Source organism: Parus major, chromosome 9 (assembly GCF_001522545.3).
Source record: "Parus major isolate Abel chromosome 9, Parus_major1.1, whole genome shotgun sequence".
NCBI lineage: Eukaryota > Metazoa > Chordata > Aves > Passeriformes > Paridae > Parus > Parus major.
In genome coordinates, this window is record NC_031778.1 from 18,609,540 (window position 1) to 18,625,708 (window position 16,169).

The following is a 16,169-nucleotide window of genomic DNA, read 5'->3' on the forward strand; positions in this document are numbered from 1 at the left end:
CACATGTGTGTCACATTCTTGCATCAGCACCTTCCTGTATGTCAGCACACCTAACTGGTTTGGTAAAGGTTAATAACCACTCCTTTCTTCTTTTGAAGATTGAAACCTAAGTTTGGCCACTAGTGCCTCACAAAAATCTATTACTGGGAGTTTCAGAAATGAGTGTTGGTGTTGAGTACCTCAGATTTTGGTTGTATCATGTGAAGGGAGCTAGAAAGCAGTGTTATTCAAAGTGTAGTGACATCAAGACATTTTTGGCATGATGTACCCTAATGCTGACAGGACCTGTAAAAGTGTGTGGAAAAAAATGCTTTATTTTCCCTGTGTGTTTGAAGGGTTAGATACAATTGGTAACATGGAGCACGTGACTACTAATGAAAATATTAATATAAATTTGCTAGAACATTTTATTATGAACCACTACTTTAAAATCCAAATCTTTATTCTCACATGTGAGTAGAAGCACTGGATAAAGGCATTCCTGAGGAAGTTTTTGCATTTGCTCTCCAGCCATGACTCACCCCTTACTCAGAGAAGCAAAGCCCAAGTGACCCAGCTGTGATGAGCCCAGAGCCACCACTAAGGAAGTTTCCTTAGCAACAGGAAAACATCCAAAACCTCCTCTACCTCCTGCTTGCTGTTCCTTGAAGTTGTTCTAAATAAATGGATGCTAAACCCCATAGCTGAATTTCAGAGGTAGAACCAGTGTATCACAAAGCAAATCCTTTTCCTTGCAAACAAGTTAGCTTTAGCTACCACCCTCCTGAATTCAGGCTTAATATGAAAAATAAAGTGATTTTTTTTTATCTACTCTCTCCAAACACTCATAAACATGGGCTCATAAACAAACAGCAGAAACAGTTGCTGCACTCTCAGCTGACACTGATTATCATTAGGGATCTGTTGAAGTTAATGAAACCATGGCAATTCAGAGCAATCAGCCCAGCAAGATGGGTGATTGTGGGTTCCAGGTGCCCATGATCCAGGCTGATGAAGAGCAGAGGGATAGTTCACCCAGGACAGAGAGAGTCTTGGGGGTTTGTTCTGTGGTGCTTCTTTGTGGGCTGTTTTGAAGAAATTTTGTGGTTTTTTAAGAGATGTTGGACCAAAGAATGGGGAGCTGCAAGCAAGTGGAAAGCTGTTCTTTGTGTTCCAAGGTACTGTGTACAGTAGTCTGATGTGCTTCCTATTTATATATACATGTTTTTTTAAAATAACTTTGCTCCCTTCTGGGGTGAAATGTGTAAATTATATTGCATCAAGATGTCACTTTTTGTGTTCACTGTAATCTACACCGAATTCAGTAAGGTTCAATGTATGTGCTTCCCTCCCTGCTGCAGGCATGCAGTCATGGAAAAAGGGTGCAGAAATGAGTGTATTGATTTATGCCTATCACTGTCTGACAGGAGCAGGTAGGGGTCTGGGAGTTTCAGTTTAGCTGATGGACTGCACTAAACCTGCCCTGGTTCTGGTGCTATTCCACGTGAGATATCTTTGATGCAGCTAAATCACTTTTGAAGTATTGTGGAAGGTGAAGCAGAGCCATCTTTGTAGGCAATAACAGCAGAATGAGATTATTTAGGCTAAAATGAGTCAATATTTGGAAAATTCCACTGTTAATAATCAGACCTTGCCTGAGGGAAGCTGATTGATGCTGCCTGTACCAGATGGTTTGCAGCATGAGACTCAGCCTGAGTGCTCTCATGGACACCCCTGATGGGGAAACAGCTTGGGGGAAAACACGAGGGTGCAGCCAGAAGATGCATGTGGGCACCAAGTCCCCTCACTGGGAAAAGCACAATCAGGGATTTCAGCTAAAGGTGGAGGAAGAAAAAAGCACTTTTGGGAAAAATAAAATTACACAAATTTGAACTCTGGCAGGGCATTTGAGCTCTTGCCTGTGGTAGCCCTCAGTGGTGGCCCTGTCCCCAGCTGGTGGCAGGCATGAGGGTGCCTGGCCTGCTTTTCCAGGGCTGTGAGCTCCTGCTGGCATCAGAAACACGAGGCCTTGGCTGTGTTATGCTGACATTTGTCCTATAAAATTGGCAGCAATAATGAATGATAGCCCATATTTCTGTAATATCTTTTTCCTCAGGACACCTAACAACATGCCATTGATAATGCTTTTTAAGGGTTGGATTTTGGCCAGGTCCTTGAAGAAGCAATAGCTTGGCTCTGGTCCCTCAGAAGGGATCTCCAGTCTGTAATGCTTCTGATCAGGGACAAGGGACTTGCTTTCCCTTCTCTCAGCTGACTACCTCCCCTAAACAAACAACCCTTCCTCACAGCATATGCAGGGCTGACAAGAGGGTATTTGATGGTTGTAGCTGCCTGACCTGAGCACCTGGTTGTTCTTGGCCTGATGCTGAAGCTCTGAAGGCACTGCCTCTTGCTGAACGAGTGCAAGGGCTCTAATGGGCGATTTTGGGTGGGAGCAGCTGTATCTGTAGTGCCAGACAGCAGATCTAATGACATACCACTGAGCTGTTCTGGGTTAGGCTATAGCCATGACTCATTAAACATAATTCTGAGGGAGCCAATTCTGGGAGTGTTGGAGTGATCACAAACAACCGAGGCATAAACGAGTCTTCTTTCCATCCTTGGTCCATAGCACAGCTCAGGACTTCTCTGGTTATTTGTGGACAGAATTTATTGATGATTATTGTATTCCTTGGCATGAACTGAGATTTCAGCCTCCAAGTTCATGGCCATTAACCATGCTGAGAACGAGTGAGCCATTTGTCTCACATGATGGGTTTGCCTGTGAAGCTGCAGATGCTTTGACTGACTTATGAGTGTGGTTGGATGTTTGTGTCAGGTGCAAACAACAAAAAACCCCAAAATGGCCAGTCTGGAATAGGTGTTTGTGTGTGTGATGGTTCCTCCTGCAGAGCCTGGGCTGGGAGCAGTGCAGTGGCTTCCTGGTGCCCTGATGAAATGTACTGCTTCTGCATCGAGTGTGGTTGTAAAGAGAAAAAGGAGATAGATTAAACTCATCCAATGCTTTACAGTGAATCCTGGTAGAGCCTTTCTGCTCAAAACTTTTTGTCTTGCTTTCCCTGACCATTGTGACATCAGAAATGTGCTGGTCTTTTTGATTCTCCAGCATAAAAGGAAACACTTATTTGCAGCCCAGGAGCAAGGATGGGAGCCTTCAAGCACCTCATGTGTGTGCAAAGGAGCCTGATGTATCCGGGGCTGTGACTGCTCGAAGGACCACTTCAGATCCTCGAGTGTGGGCCTGAGAGGAGTTTGAACAAGCTGTGTGCTTATGCAATTAAAGCCAAGCTGTGCTGCTTCTTGAGCACTCAGAGCACTCGATAGGGGCACACAGAGCTCAGGCACTGCTGTGTGGGCATCTCTTTAAACCCCAAATGGAAGGAAATTGGCCCCTGTGCAGCAGGAAGGAGGCTGTGGGTTTCTGTCTCCTGCTGTGTCACCACAAGCTCAAATTCTGAGCAGTGACTGCATTTTTCAGCAGCACCTGTGCTCTGGTTTTGCTCGTGGTGTTGCTTATTTTTTATGGATCAGAAGTCTGCAATCAATTTCAAAAATACCAGCAGTACAGTTTGAGCCCATGAGAGCAGAAGCGGATGTGTACTCTCTAGAAAGCACTGAAGAAAAATACACTTTAAAAAGAGCATTAATTCCATAATTGCTGCAGAGGATAGACAGACCAAGGCACTGTTTTTTTATTGAGTGAAATAGAAAATGAGGAATCAAAACTTCTATATCCTGTTCCATGTTTTTGAATAACTTCTATTTGGAGGCAAACAAGTGCCTGCCTTCCCTGCTTCTGCCTCCTGTAGGAAAGAGCTGCAAATGGGAACAGAGCTGTCTTGTGGCTTTAAGATTTTGTGATAGTAGAAACCCTTGGTAAATGGTCCTATGGAGATATAAAATGATTAATATACAGGCATCTGAGAACACTTAAGACTTAGCTTTTGGTCTTGTATCTGTTATTTCACTTGTGGGGCTGTTAATAATCTCATAATGCACATCAGGCCGTATCTTAATGATTAAAAAATGATTAAAAGGTCTGTTTTATCTGTAACTGGTGAGAAACAATTATTTTAAGTAGCTCAATGCCTGTACCAGTAAGATGTGGTATTAAATGGTTTTAATAATTTGGCTGGAGGGTTTTCCAAGGTGCTAGAAGCACACCATCCCTCAGATAAGAATGTTGTGCCAGCTGTGGAGCTGGTGTGGGGACAATGCAGGGGGGCAGGAGGCTGTGGGATGGAGGGCAGAGGGGTGGGAAGAGGGTGAGAATAAGGCAATTTGTAGTGTCAGATGGAGTGCCTTGGCTTGAGGACAGCTGGGGAGGTAGAATGAGGCCTGGGTGGGAAATCTAATAAGGATAAGACCTGAGGGACAGAGAAGGATGGATGTGTGCCCAGTGGGAAGTGAGAGGGCTGGGGATGAGGGGAGGGGGAAAAGCTCTTTTCCTTCCACACTGAGACTTGGGCTGACAGAAAATCCCAGGAACAACCTTTGCCTGCTGATGCTGACCTGCTGGTCCCTGGAGGGGAGCCTGCAGTGCAGAGAGCTGTCAGGGGATCTGGCAGGGCTGAGAGCTTCCCAACAAACTCCCCTGCCTAGGAAGTGTCCAGTGCTCCTCACAGCTTCACTCAGAGATAATTAACTATGTCATTAGTAGGGGTCAGACTTCAGTTTTAAGCAGAATAAACCCAACTGTGAGCATGTGGGTGGGATATGGACAGGCTTAAAACATTTCTGAGGTTTTTCACTTGTGCTTTCCTCATATGGGATGCATTTCACGCCCCCACCAACCTTTACACATCAACAAGAGTTAAGGATTAAAGCAGAATAAAAAATGGACATTTTTTAAAGTTTTTTGTATTTCTAGCATGGAGTGCTACTCTTCAGCTCAAACCCAGTACAGAAGCTAATTGCTGAGGAACAGGGGGGATCTTTGAAAGCTCCAATTAAAGACAATTCAAACATCTCCATTGCTATTAGGAAGAAAATAACTACTGCTGGACACATACCAGTTAGCAAGACCAGCCTACCAACTGAGGGAAACAACTCTTTTAGAAATGGACAAGGCTCTGCTGAGCAAATTGTAATTAAACTGACTGGTATTACATAGAAATCTGGCTTTTTTCCCCCCCTGCACACCCTAACAGGGCAGCTGGGAGATGATGGTTGGGCAGTAAGGGACAAGTATGAGCCTGTGCTGTACTAAATGAAGCCAGATTGATCTGGATGCAGCCCAGCAAGGAATATCAATGTGCCTGATGCCCCCACATCTGTGGGGTTGCATCAGAAGTGCAGATCTTCAGTTCTGGACTGGGGAAGTTTTACATAAATGACATTTAAATAATTTTCTGCCTAATTTCTGGTGAAACACTTAATAGAGTTATACTGCCTCATTCTTTTTGTTAACAACCAAATATTCTACCTGACGGTGTTTGCCTGGGCACACAGAAGTGAGTCCCTGCTCACATGGGAGCCAGAGGCAGCTTTGCCACCAAGTTCAACAGGCACTAAAGCAGTTCCTGTAAAATTGCATTTCTACAGTTGCACTGCAGTACTTCTGCTCTAGACCTCTAGTTAAATGCATGTTAAAGTCTATGATCAGCCTGCCTGGCAGTGAGTTAATGGTCCATGGTGTAGCTATTGCTGTGGTGCCTCTTTTCCATTAAGAGAGAGGCAGTGCTGCTCTAAGTGGCTTACATGTCTGGAATGATGGTGCTTGTGGCTTGCACCTGCCTAGGGAGGATGCTTGTTGCATTTCAACTAGATGATAAGAGCCAAAAGGATTGCTCAGCCCAAGAGGTGCTGCAGTGCTCCAAAGGGATGCTCTCCTGGGAGGGGGAACTTCTGGCATGTTCCCCCAAGCATTATTTCAAGAAGCTCATGCAGACCCCTTTGCTGCCTCTGCCTGACCTTCACCTGCAGGGTGCTGCAAGCATCTGTACTTCTGTGTTTGCAGCTTCTGAACAAGCATGGAAAAGCCAGGAGACTTTGCTGTCCCTGCCCTCTGTTGGCACAACATCCTGCATCTGGCTCAGGGTACACTGACCTCCCAAATGATCCTCAAGTTTAAAGGGGAGAGATGTTGGTCCTTTCTGGGTACATGCAATGCTCCAGTCTGCTGTGTTGCCTCTGGCATTTTGGATTGTAGCCTGAAAGGTTCAGTGCTTGGTGTTGGGATCTCCCAGCAGTCTGCACCTGGCATGCAAAGCAGCACAGAGAAGGGGTGACTTCTCCAGCTCCTCTAAAAGCAAAAGCCAAAAGGGAATTAAGAAACAATTACCGGCTTTGAAGGTGGGAGGGGTGCTGAGGCCTTTTGCTTTCCTTTCCCATGGCTGTGCTCCTTGTCTCTCTTGGGCCCCATGCTGTAAATCCTGTGCTCCCATCTGAAGAGTGCTGGCTGCAGGCTCCCTCCAGAGCCCCTTGGTGCAATCTGGGTCATTCAGAGAAGGTTGTCAGGAGGGATCCTGCACCTCCCTGCTGTGCCAGCACAGAACTTTGTCTTCCAGGGCATGGGAGGTGCTGGGCTGATCCTGAGTCCTGCTCTTAAACCCGGCAGACTCAACCCACCCAAGCCTTGGGGCTCCTGGGATGATGGCTGGGGTCAGACAATGCTGGGACACCATGGGGGACACAGGGGAAGTATCTTGTGGCATCTCTCTACCCACTTTTTTTGGCTGGTGCAGGACAGTAAAACCCACCTGCCCTGTCAAGGGGCTGCTGGAGAATAAGATTTCTAGTGGGGCAATTAAGGCTTCCTAAGGAAAGATGGGATTCCCTCCAGTGGGACTGAGATGATTATGGCAGGGAGCTAATCTGTATGGCTGTTTCATAAGTTCCCCCAGTGCCTGGACTCCGTGCTCAGCAACAGACACTCTATGTGCTGAGAATAGCTGATTGCCCAGAAACACCATGTAAAAATGTATGGAGGGCTGGAGCAAGCTCTGCCAGTCTCTTTGTATTTTAGTGTTATCTAACAATCTCTCCTCATTCCCACACCAGGTTAGGAGGAGGGACCAAATATGCTGTCATTGCTTGGTGGAAACCACCCTTCACCTGGCAGATCACATTCCCCATGAACCCCCACCTCTTTCTTTTACCTTATTCACCACAAACAGGCGGATGTTTGTGGTGACAAACCTTACTCCAAAGCCACTGTTCAGACTACTGTCAATCCCCTCCTCATTTGCTGTAGTCAAAATTCACAAGCAAAGGCAGAATGCAGGTATTGCTCCAGCCCAGGGATCACACCACAAGGGGCTTTGCTACTGCTGGTCCCTGTGCTCAGACCAACTGCACTGTGCAGCATCCAAGGCTCTCCAGAATATGTTATTACAAAGTACAGGTGAAGATTTAAGTTCCCTTCTGGACACTTGTTCTGTTCAGCTTCAAGCTTTTTATCAAAATTATTTAAATGCTCATTGCCTTAGTTTTTCTGTTCATAAATCCATAACCTGCCTGTTTTCTATTCTTGGATTTAAATCACTGTGTATGGTACAGTTCCTGTTCCAGCAGTTTCTGCTGCTTGTACACATTTGAACAAACGAACTCTGAATGCATTCTGAGGAATATGGATATTCCCAATCAGCCCAGGGCTGGAGTAATGGCACTGCTGTGGTGTAGCAGGATGCTTGAAAGCTGGGGAGAGTGTGGAACTTTGTGCTCTGTCAGCGGGGGAAGTTGGCAGCTTCCTCAGGATTTTTCTGTTTTAAATGCAAACGCATAAAACACTTCAAGTCCACCTTAAAACAAAGATCACAGATATGAAGTCAAATAAGACCCAAATCCCCAGCAAATGCATTAAAACTGGCAGCCAGTTTTAATTTGTTACTCCTCCACCTTTAGTTTTCCTGACACAGCTGGGGAGCGCTGCCAGTGAATGCTGTGTGAGCTCCTGTGTATGAAGTTGGAGGGGAATGGACAGTGAGTTCCCCCCTGGCTCTGAGCCACAGCCTGGAATTTCCTGACAATTTTCCTTTGTGTTTCTGAGAGCTGCTTGCTGTCAGGGAGTGGTTCTTGTGTCCCTTCCCTACCCCATATGCTGTTTTCAGTCTCTATTGCAGCATTCTGGAGTATTTTGCTTTCCAAATGAGGTCCACAGGGTACACTAATAAGTTGAAACATCACAATATGCATCAGTTAGGCATTACTGTAAGCCTCTAGTTCCAGCCTGCAAATGCTACCAACAGCAAATTCATTCCTCAGATGAGCAAGTGTAATTTATATCTCAAAGCAGCACTTGAAACTGGTTAACTAATAAAATGTCCTTCACTCGACTCCTCAGTTAAAGCCAGCCTCTTGTCAGATGTAATCGCTCTAGGAAATCCTTTTCCAGTGTGCACCTAGCAGTAGAACCTGAATGTACTCTAATACATGCTTTACTCTCCACCCCCCAGTACTTCCCTAAGTTCTCCCACCATCCCCATCCCAAATGTCTTGTCCCATCCAGCAGCTTCCCCCCATACGGATCAGGTTTACCTGAGCAGCAGAGGAGCAGCAGTGCCTAAAATGGAGATTTCAATGGGATGTGACAGGGAGATTTTCCCTCTCATCTATGAACTTCTGTAGTTGCCACCTTTGGGAAAACAGCCTATCTACCAGCAGAAGGCTTCCAAATATCTTGTCTCTCAATGTGTCCAAGTATTTCTTGCTGCTTTCACAGTTCCCAGGAAGTTTTAATTACTTTTGGTTTTTAAATAGAGGCAAAGCACCAGAATTCAGCAACTACACAGAAACAAGCTGTCAGAAGGAAGTGGGTGTGAAGACCCTCTGAATAAAGTCAACCCAAAAAAAGATGAGCTTTCTCTCTCCAAACTTTATTTCACGAAGCTCCTTGTTCTCCCCACATTTATAAAAACTCTTCTTGAAATCCGCTCTGCCTGCGCATCCTCGGCTGCCGTGACTTCCCTGGGGCATGATGGCAATTTCCATGAGGGCAGGATGCTCCGTGTGGAGTAGGTGCCTTCTCTGTCATTTAGCAAAGCTCATCCCTCTCACCTGCTCCTTGGAAGAAAGCTGCAGGAGGCAGGCAGAAGAAGGAGGTGAGGGTTGGGGCAGTCCCAGTATTGTGCTGATCCCGTGGCCAGCGCACGGACAGGCAGCACCTCGCTGGCCGTGCACCCTCTGCTTCCCGAAATGTCAGGGCTGGGCAGGAGCAGGCGTGCGGCTCTTTCTCCAGTGCTCACCCATCCCTGCGTGCCCTTGCCTTTGCTGGTGTGAAATCAGGGGCTTCCCAGCCTTTCCCTCAGTCACCTCCATCAGACCACTTTGTCCTTGGGTGGTATTTGCTTTTCTGAGTCAGGAACGTGCTGGAGAGACGCTCCCGTTCGTCTCCGGCTGCTCACTCATTTCCCAGGCTGCGCTCTTGTTGTTTGCTTCTACAGCAAAAAGAAAAGCGGCTTTTGCCAGTGAGGTCCACAGTTAGTTGCGATAGGATCTTTTTTCCCCTGTTTAAAATGTGAGGTCTCGCAAATTAAGAAGCTACAGCCTGTCTAGGTCTTATACCAGTCAGTCTCTGATTCATCAGAGAATCTCCTTGGTAACTAGCAGTTCCTCTCTGATGATTTGCTACTAAAAAGCTCTCCCAATTTAAAGATAAAACACAGAAAGCAGAAAGAGGAGCTACACCATGTAGATACCTTATACAGAGACATATGCCTTGTGTGCACACAGCTATACTGGATATTTTCTGATGTGTGTGGGAAGCAGCCTCTCTGTGAGACAGCTTGGTATTACCCTATGGATGGCAAATGTGCCCCAATTGCCTCATCTCTGCTAGAAATCCTTTTTGCTGCTCCAGGGTCAGTAACCCCATCTGCGGGGTAAATAATCCCCCAGGAGAAGATGAGGTTGGCATTTAACAAGGGGCTCAGCAGTTCATGCTTTAATAAGCCAGATTTCTGGCCTTGCGTGGGACTGATTGCCAAGTACAAAGATTCAGAGGTGGGGTGACTTTCTGCAGGAGGCGTGCCTGGTGTGTTTGATGCTGCCTGGTTGCCCTCTGGATCTGGTAATGAGCCCCTGCTGCCTGACCCTCTCCTCACACACAGCAAAGTACTGCCTAGTGCTTTGCTGCTTGCTCAAGCTGCAGGGAAGGTGCTCACTGAAGATTATTTTTTTTTCCCTAGTAATCAGTACTGCTGGAAAAGTTGGTCCAAGGTGAGGCTAAGAACACTCTGTGTTTGAAATAGTGAGTAATTGTGCTCAGAAAGTCAGTGTAAGTGAGGGATGCCGCAGGCCAGGAAGCCCTGTGGTGAGAATTGCCTGGGGTTGCTCAGGGATGAGGGAGTTGTTTTGGACTGGAGGTGACTGCTCGTGCTGGGCCTGTCTGGGGCACCTACAGCCAGAAAGCCCCAACTCCCTGTGCATGCTGTGTCTGTCCCAGCAGGACTGCCCTGCTCCCTCTGGGGCTCTCTGTGACACTGAGCCCACCACAGCAGTGAAGGGGACATCAATTCCAAAGGAGTGGAACTCAGCTGTTTCCAATTCCTTTTACCAGACAAATCAGGAATTAATATCACTCCTAGATTTCTCTTGCAGAACCCTTCCAGCAGCCCCTGGCAGAAGTGAACAGAGAGAGGAAGAAGAGCAAGGCAGGTTCACAGGGCAGTCACTGGACAACTCACATCCTTCTCTGCGTTTCCTCACTTGCCTTATGTTCCACAGCACTAATTTCTCGAATTGTTACAACAAACAGCAACAAAGCACCAGATTCATGAGCTGTTTTTCCATCCCTGCAAGAGGGTTTTGAGCTCACTGTGAAAGCTTGCCCAGCCCTGGGAAGCACCAGCAGCTGGAGTGCAGCTCCTCCAGGCAGGTAAGGAAACCATACTCCATGGATGTCAGCAATTTGGGACAAAGTCTGTGCTCCCATGTGTGACACCTCTAATATCTGAGCAGGAGATTTCCAGCATCATATGCTCTGCCTGGGAAGGCCTGATCCTGCCCTGCTTAGATTCAGGCCTGTGGGTCTTTATATTTAGCAGGAAAAAGCTTGAGTGTAAATATGCTGACCATACCAGCAAAGCCAAAAGTGCTCAGACCTACAATTACCAAGGAATATGGGTGACAATAAACTGGTTCTGGTAAATGAGGGCTGATATTCAAGCCTATTTTTGATGCAATTGAACATGTCAGGAACACGACCTCATTCTGGTTAAGGGATGAGTTTTTAGATAATCAAAGTTCTGATAAGCAGGGCCTGACTTCCACCTCAGTCAGGAAGAAAACAGGAGATTGATGCTCATCCTTCCCCTTCCTGCTCTCCTGCTGCCACTGTGGGTGCTGAGGCTTGGCCCTGGCAGGTGAGACCCTGCTGTGAGGGGTCAGCTGCTGCTGTTTCAGACTTGAAGGGACATCACAAGGGGAAGCCTCTCCTCCACCTCTCTCCTGCCTTTAAGTTTCCTTCCTGAAGCTTGAAAGCTTTTCCTGCTATCAGATCTGTGAGCCTGTGCCTCTTGGTGGAAGGGAAGCAGATGGATCCCCTGATGGGAGGGATGTCTGCAGGCATGTCCTGGCTGGCTTCATCTCCAGGATCCCTTCATGGAGGGAAGGATGGAGAGAGGTCAGCTCCAGCAGCACTGTCACTCAGTGCCATTCTGCCACCAGAAGCCACCAGGCTGGGAAAAGCAGGATCACTTTTGTTTTGGCCAGGGGTAGCAGGAGCTCATCTCCCCCGGGGGAGCATCAGAGCAGAGCCTGGGTGCCATGCCCTTCCACTCAGTTCTTCTGGAGCAGGAGATGCTCCCTCACAGCCCGTCCTGACCTACAGAGGCAGTGAGCAGACCTGAAGGTGGACAGTTTACCTTTGCTGAAACTCCAGAGCAGCCAGATCTCAGTTTTTATGTCATGCATTTGAGTTGCAGTGTTGTGACTTGGACCATGTCGTGGGGAGAAGTGAAAAAGCATCAAAACCTGCTTGTTCCTCACCCCCCACCTGCTGCCTGCATCCTTCCATTGGCTCCCCTGCAGATGCCTGCAGACAGCATCTCCTCAGCTGGGCTATTGCCCACCCTGCGTGGGTTTGCTTACCAATTCATATTTATAGATATAAAAGCAGAGCTTATGTGCAGTGTTTTGCTCTTCCTATCTCCTTTGCAATGTGTCTCTATTTTGGGAAGCAGAACAAAGGTGTCTGCAGCTATTTATAGCAGGGGAAGGTGCACAATGCCTTCAGCCTGGGTGGGCACGGGGCTGCCTGGCTGAGGGTGATGCAAGGTCCCTGCCATCAGAGATGATGGTGTTTTCTTCCTGCTTTTCTGTGTCTCTTCCCTTTTATTTCAATTGTTGGTCTAATGCTGAATAAGATATAAACTTAAAGGACTGTTAATGGCAGTTTAAAAAAAAAAAAAAAAGAAAATGTGCAAAGCCTTGGCAAGTATTTTTTATGAATTGGATCTCTTGAGATGAAAGCTTCATTACTGTGAAACAATGAACCTGCTACACTTTTAGTAGTACAAATGGGTTTCATTTGTATTAGGAAGATACAAGCTTATTATTTTTAGTTTCCTCCTGTAGTACCAGGAATGTTTAATGTGATAATCAATGTAATTGAGGAACTGAAAGCACAGAAAATCACAGCACTCTCAGAAGTGATGATGACTGCAACTGCAGCATGGCCAAAAGGTCTGGGACACGGGTACAGGAGTGGTTATAACAGACTCCTGTCCCAAGTGTGGATGATCCCTTGTCATGCTGGGATCTGTGGGAGGGCAGTGCAGCCCTTGTAGCCCCCCCAGTTCTGGTGGGGTATACCCAGTCCTGAGCACCCAGCAGGAAGCTCAGAGCTGTGGGGTGCACTTGGGATGGCTCTTCTGGAAGGACACAGGGAGAAGGAGTTTTTTGGTTTTGTCCCCAAACCCAAGGACTTGAGAGCAGAAGTTTCCCCTCCTGGGTCTGGTGGGTCAGGATATTTGGGAGCAAGCCTGACTGCAGAATTTGGCACCTATGTTTGAGCAGGTCTTTACTGAGTGTTTGCAAAGCTGGACAGTGTCACAATTTGGCCAGTTTGCCTTGTTATTCTTTTTTTTCTCCCCAGAAAAGCAAAAGGCACACATCTGACACCAAAAACCTACTGTCAAATTCCAAGCTCCTCTTCCTAAGTGCAGGGTTGCTAAAGCTTTTCAATTAAATGCTTCAGAGCCCTTCACACAGGGAAAACACAGTATTTCCTCTCCAGGCCACTGCTTGTAAACTGTGATGCTTTTTTGTGAAACTTTCACTCCAGAAACTCAGCAGCAGGCACCCAACACACAACTGCAGCCTGAATTCTACGAAAAGCATAAGCAGCAAACTTATGGGAGGACCTACCAGCAATAGATTGGTCACCTATAGCCCAGCACCACGGAGATCCTACTCCAGCTTTGGGGAGCTCCTTGTTGCCATGTACCAAATCCAGCCTTTCCTGCACCTTCAGGCAATTTCCCCCCTCATTTCATTCCCTCCCTGATGCAGCTGAGTTTTTTTTGTGATTTACTGTGTGTGTTAGTCCACAGAAGAGGTGGAGAGGAGGAAGGCAGCTCCTTGTGTCTGCCCTGTCACCTGTCCCTGGGGCAAGGAGGCTGTGTGGGGAACTGGGCATCAGCCTGGGTGGTGATGGGTGAGGAGAAAGGCATAGAACACAGGGCAGATTAAATATATTTTAGATGCAGCTTCTGAAGCTGCTAAACTCAGAGCATGTCTGAAAGAAACAACAGCTTGCAAAGGTGCAGCCAGGTTTGTTTTTAGCCCTCTCCATTTTAATTTGTTCACTTTGAGCAGGGAAATTTTCTACATTAGAAAAGTTGCCTTGTTCTAGTGGTCTCTAATAAATCACAGCTGTAGACACCTCAAAGTGTTTGGTGCCCTCTGGAAATGCTGCTGGAGCTCTTTTCCCATGCCAGGACAGGCTCCCAGCTGGAAGCATTGGAGCTGGTACCCAGCCTTGCCCAGTAGTGCAAGGCTTCTTCCCTCTGCCAGTCTTGAACAGAAAACCACAGAGAAAAAAGGCTAGTCCACTAAATGAATTCACTTCAGCTCTTGCCATGGGTTAGATTTAAGCCTATTGCAATCAGAATGTATTTTGAGGGAAATGACTGAAGGCAGAGCTCAAAGTGCAGCCATGGTGATGCATGGGCTGTGGTGTTCATGCTCATAATACATTTGCTTACATTACAAAGCAATTATCAGAGTTTAAGATTCCAATAGCATTTAGAAAGGCATATATGCCTGGGGGTTTTCCATTTGCAGAGATGTTTCTTTTATTGTACCTACTTGCCTAGTAACTTTACTGTTTTAAACACATCAAAGTGTTTTAGAAATCTATTTGTGATCTTTGTTGAAAAACAAGGCAATCCAGCCAGGTCCACACAGAATACTTCCTCTGTTGCAAGTGGCTCCTAAGGCCCATTTTAGGTGTTGTGAGGTTTAATGAGGTAAAACCCCTGTACAGCATTTCCTGCTCCCTTTGGTAAATTTTGGCAGCACATCCTTCAGCTGGGGCAGCACACTTCAGTGCTCTCTCTATCGCTGCAATGCCATCAGCTTTTCCCTATCTGTCCAACTCCTCCAGGAGCAGCAGTCACTCTTGCAGTAAATTTTCATTTGGAATAGTGCATTATTCTTGTGGCCTGCTCCTGGTGCTCTGCAGACAGGCTGTGGGGGTGGGAAGGGCAAACCTTTTCTATCAGCTGCTGAAGAAGAGGTTTGTGGCTGATAATTTGAGGTGGTGCCATGTAGCAGGACAGCTCTGGGCAGCTGCAGTCCAGCCCAGGACAGCCAGAACTGAACTGGGACCTACTGGAAGAGGAAATTCAGACAACCCTCATCACGTAGCAAGGGAGTCTCTGCAGGGAGGAAGATGTTCATACCTGACAATTCTACACCTCCCAGCGGTGCTGCAGTTCCCTCTCACATCATCAACAGACTAATTGTTTATCACTGTTCATCATGTGCAAAAGGCATGTGAAATTGCGTGAGTAATTTCCATAGTAACCATAATGATCACCTTCCATGTGGGGCTGGAAATGTCAGGATGTTGTATACTTCAGAGTACCACATGTACCTGTGCCCTTGCATAAAGCACATCCCCTTCTGGCAGCCAGCCTTTTGTTTTTGGGCTTCCACTGCTTGGCTTATAAGCATTTGTAAAGCCTTGATTACTCATCAATACCCTTGCACTAGACACATGCTTCTGTGATGTCTTTAAGGTTATGTGGAATTCTATTTGCAATCCCTTTCATAAAAAAAAAAAAATAACACAAACCACTTGCTGCTAAATCTGGCTGTCAGCAAGCAAATGCCAGGAACCAAAATGACTACTATTATTACTGTTATTTGCACCATTCCAAAATCCATTAATTTGCTTGTTGCAGTGTTAGGTAATGAACGCTTCTGCAGCAAGGTCACACCTCCATTTTACATCAAATAACTATCTTTACTCATGTTTGATATATGAAGCATATTTCTTGCTTAGGGCATAATGTTTTATTAACATTATTTTCCTTTGTTCTTTCTTACAGATTGTCTATTATAACTCTAAAGATTGCCTGCATGACATCTCTTTTTAAATTCAATGCATAATTATATAAAACAGAAATTCATTTGATGCTACATTAATAAATCTCTCATAATTTTCTTTGAACAGGGGGATGTGCTGCTATTATTTACCAGAAAACTTGGATTTAGTAAAGCTTCATGGAATTTTGCTGTCTCTGACACACGTATTAGATATGGACAGAGCAATGATGGAAATAATGTGAAGGCAAACCGTTCAGTTCAAGACAAAAAGACTGATGGAAATAGTAAAAACAGAAGATCTGAAAGCAAGAAGTACTGAAAGAAGTATCTGACATGGAACTTGCAGGAAAGGTTCACTGCAGCTGTGCCTGGCTGAATGTCAGCCTGGGTTAATTTGCAAGGTGACAGATGTCTTGGGAAGGGGCAGATGCTGAAGAACAGAGCTGGTGTCCCTGGGCCAGGTCTGCTCGTGGAGCTGAGCTACTCTCGGGTGTCCTTGGAGCATCAGTGATTTACCGCAGCCGTGGCTTTGGGGCTTGTTTTTAAGGATGATTGTGCAATCCTACACCTTCGCAAAAAAATGTCATCCCCCACTCCTGGCAGCACAGAGTTTTGACCGACTGACCCTATTCTGCTTGATCTGCTTCTCTTCAGCTGGTCTTGGCTCACCTCTG

General features: G+C 46.3%; 1 protein-coding gene across 3 annotated transcripts in view; it reads right to left on the reverse strand.

The window, feature by feature from the left end:
- KCNMB2 (potassium calcium-activated channel subfamily M regulatory beta subunit 2) overlaps nucleotides 1-16,169 on the reverse strand; it is a 139,649-nt gene that overhangs the window by 40,979 nt on the left and 82,501 nt on the right. Inside the window, exon 1 of one of the 3 annotated variants that reach the window (XM_033516733.1) lies at nucleotides 8,479-9,552. The exons of the other annotated variants lie outside the window; for them this stretch is intronic. Coding sequence (XP_033372624.1) covers nucleotides 8,479-8,552 — 74 coding nt within the window. The 5' untranslated portion in view covers nucleotides 8,553-9,552. Of the gene's footprint in view, nucleotides 1-8,478; nucleotides 9,553-16,169 lie in introns of those variants that run through there. 3 annotated transcript variants of the gene reach the window in all.